The sequence below is a fragment of the Mus caroli genome, chromosome 16, assembly GCF_900094665.2.
Source record: "Mus caroli chromosome 16, CAROLI_EIJ_v1.1, whole genome shotgun sequence".
NCBI lineage: Eukaryota > Metazoa > Chordata > Mammalia > Rodentia > Muridae > Mus > Mus caroli.
This window is the reverse complement of record NC_034585.1, coordinates 30,057,609-30,060,786: the sequence shown is the minus strand read 5'-3', so window position 1 is coordinate 30,060,786 and position 3,178 is coordinate 30,057,609. Positions and strand designations below refer to the sequence as shown.

The 3,178-nt window shown below is 44.7% G+C and overlaps 1 protein-coding gene across 3 annotated transcripts in view; it reads left to right on the top strand.

The window, feature by feature from the left end:
* Iqcg (IQ motif containing G) overlaps positions 1-3,178 on the top strand; it is a 36,066-nt gene that overhangs the window by 9,673 nt on the left and 23,215 nt on the right. For all 3 annotated transcript variants that reach the window (XM_021185250.1, XM_021185252.2, XM_021185251.2), the window contains exon 4: positions 350-531. In XM_021185250.1, coding sequence (XP_021040909.1) covers positions 350-531 — 182 coding nt within the window. The remainder of the gene's footprint in view (positions 1-349; positions 532-3,178) is intronic.

Here is a 3,178-nt window from a genome sequence, read left to right as displayed (position 1 = left end):
GTTCGAACCTGCCTCCTGGCAGAAGTTGTGTTCCACTCACCAGAGGTCTTAAGATCCCGTGGAGGGTCCTATGGGGACCTTGTTGGTGTCAGCAGACTCCACACCCAAGGTACTCCGGTGCTGGCGTGGACCAGAAGGGACTTGTGACCCGGATCAGGCCGGGTTTTCTGCTTCCCTAATTAATGCAGTCTCAGGTCCTGCGCAATTGGATTAGGGCAGAAGCTGTGTTCCACTCACCAGAGGTCTTAAGATCCCGTGGAGGGTCCTGTGGGGACCTTGTGACCAAGGTACCCCAGTGCTGGCGTGGACCGGAAGAGCCTAAAACAATGTTTTTAACCTTTATTTTTAGAAAGCTAGCCACGAAGGAGCATCGATGATTACAACCACACCGAAAAAATCTACTTCTTTGATAACTAAAGAAAAATCCATGATGGCAGAAAACAAACAGAGAGGGCAGGACTTTACCTTTAAAAAACCTACAAAGCAGACCATGATGACTCTGGAGACACTGAAGAAAATTCAGAATGACAGGTAAGGGCGAGCAGGTCTGGGAAGGTAAGGGTATGTGAGGTAAGGACGGTGTTAAGGGGGTTGCTTAACTTGGTTTAGTGTTGTGTTGAGTGACCACGGAAACAGGTTCACCTGCAGATCCCTTAGAGGCAGAGTGGTACAGTTTAAAACATGGTGGCTGTATTATGTTGGACAGGTTAAGGAGCCTTTGTTTTTGCCTTTCCTCCTACTCTTCCCCTCCCTCTTTCCTCCCTCTCCCTCTTTTCCCTCCCTCTCCTCCCTCTTTTCCCTCCCTTCCTTCCTTCCCTCCCTCTCTTCCTCTCTCCCTCTCTTCTTTCATTTCCATTCTTTCTCAGAGTCTCTAGTCTCAGATGTTCTGGAACTCACTGTACTGTGTAGACCAAGCTGGCCTCAAGCTCCTGGTCCTGGCTCTGCCTCCTGAGGGCTGAGCATACAGGTCTGCACCACCGTATCCTATTTTAGCTTCATAACTTCAATATGCCACCTTTTTCCTTTTTATGGTACTGGAAACCTCTCTCTCTCTCTCTCTCTCTCTCTCTCTCTCTCTCTGTATCTCTCTCTTTCCCTCCCTCCCTCTCTCCCCTTCTCTTTCGATTTTGTTTTTTGAGACAGGGTTTCTCTCAAGACAGGTTTTCCTCTTGTCTGTCCTGGAACTTACCCTCTAGTCCAGGAACTCACAGAGATCCACCTTCTAAGTGCTGGAATTAAAGGTGTGTGTCACTATGCCCACTTAGCTCCTGGTTTTCTTTTCTTTTCTTTTTTTTTTAGATTTATTTATTTATTTATTTATTATATGTAAGTACACTGTAGCTGTCTTCAGTTACGGATGGTTGTGAGCCACCATGTGGTTGCTGGGATTTGAACTCTGGACCTTCGGAAGAGCAGTCTTCCCACTGCTCTTACCCACTGAGCCATCTCACCAGCCCGGTTTTCTTAATTAGAAAGGAAGGAAGGAAGGAAGGCAGGAAGGAAGGAAGGAAGGAAGGAAGGAAGGAAGGAAGGAAGAAAGGAAGGAAGGAAGGGAGGAAGGAAGGAAAAGAAAAGAGCCTAATAATTAAAAAGATTTTAAATTATGGTGTGATTATTTTTTGTTTGTTTTTTTTTAAAGATTTATTTATTTATTTTATGTATGTGAATACATTGTTGCTCTTCTCAGACCCACCAGAAGATGGCATCGGATCCCATTACAGATGGTTGTGAGCCACCCTGTGGTTGCTGGGATTTGAACTTAGGACCTCTGCTAGCAGGCAGTGGTGGTGCTTGCCGTTCATCCCATCATCAGAATCAGAGGCAGGAGGATCTCTAGCAAGCTGGGCAAGAAGGGCCCACATAGCTAATTCCAGGATAGCCAGGGCTATAGAGAGACAGAGACCCTGTCTCAAAGCAACAACAAAAATAAATAAATAAATAATAAATAAAACCACCTTTTCCTCGTTTCTTATTGTACCAGACACGCACATATTAACTAGAATCTAAGTCACAATTTGAAACAAAATAGAACCACATATGCCCCTCTGTGAAGACAATACAGTCCTTTCAACTGGTGCATTTTTTTTTTTTTTGTCACAGACTGTGTCTTGCTTTTATTTTTGTTCCTATTCAACATTACATGCTGGTTTGTTTTTTTTTTTTTTTTTAAAGATTTATTTATTATTATATTTAAGTACACTGTAGCTGTCTTCAGACACACCAGAAGAGGGCGTCAGATCTCATGTGAGCCACCATGTGGTTGCTGGGATTTGAACTCAGGACCTTTGGAAGAGCAGTCAGTGCTCTTACCCACTGAGCCATCTTGCCAGCCCGACTACATTGATTTAAGATCTAAGTGGCCACTGCCTTTCTGACATTACTGTAGCCATTTTGGTCTTATGCCTGTAGCCAGCCATCTTACATTGTTATAGAGGACCTTTCTAATGGCCAAATTAAGCATTAACTGCATATCCTGTTAAATGCTATACTTGGGTGTTCTTGGAAATTCCTCAGACCCTTGCCCTCCTTTAGAGCCAAACACAATAAAGGTCGGTTAGAAGTGCTTTGTATAGTTAGCTACAATACGCTTGGACCAGAACCAACCGCAGCAACCCCCCCCCCCCAGTACCTTCCTGCCCCTGTGGATGAGCTTTTATGGTTGCTATGAACCTTTGTGGAGTTTGCCTTTATAAGATGCCCATGGGAAACAGTCAGGGACGCAGTCTCAGCTCCTGAATCTGACCTGTGCCCCTGATCACAAGAGGTCCCAAGAAGTGTGTGTTCAATAAACTGTCCCTGCTTGACTGAGATAGGTGACTGAGTGGTTTGTGGGGGTGATTCCTGGACCACTACAACTATGTACCCCAAGATTGTGAACTAGAAAATAACCCAAGAGCTTTCTGTAAACAAGAGCTAAATAAAGTCAATGGTAGGTCAAGAGGTAGAGCAAGCAGCCAGTTGACAGGGAGTGAATATACAGAAACCCAGGAAAGAGGAAGGAGGGTCTTTACGACAACGTGAAGAAGAGAGAGCTCCTTCCTTCTGGGAAGTCAGTGGAGCATGAAGGTCAGCTCAGTGCTTTCTCTGCCTCCCTGAGCTAGCAGGCTTTCACCACAATGTCTGGCTCCCAAGTCTTCATTGGTAAATCAAATGACTGGGATTTTTTTTTTTTTTTTTT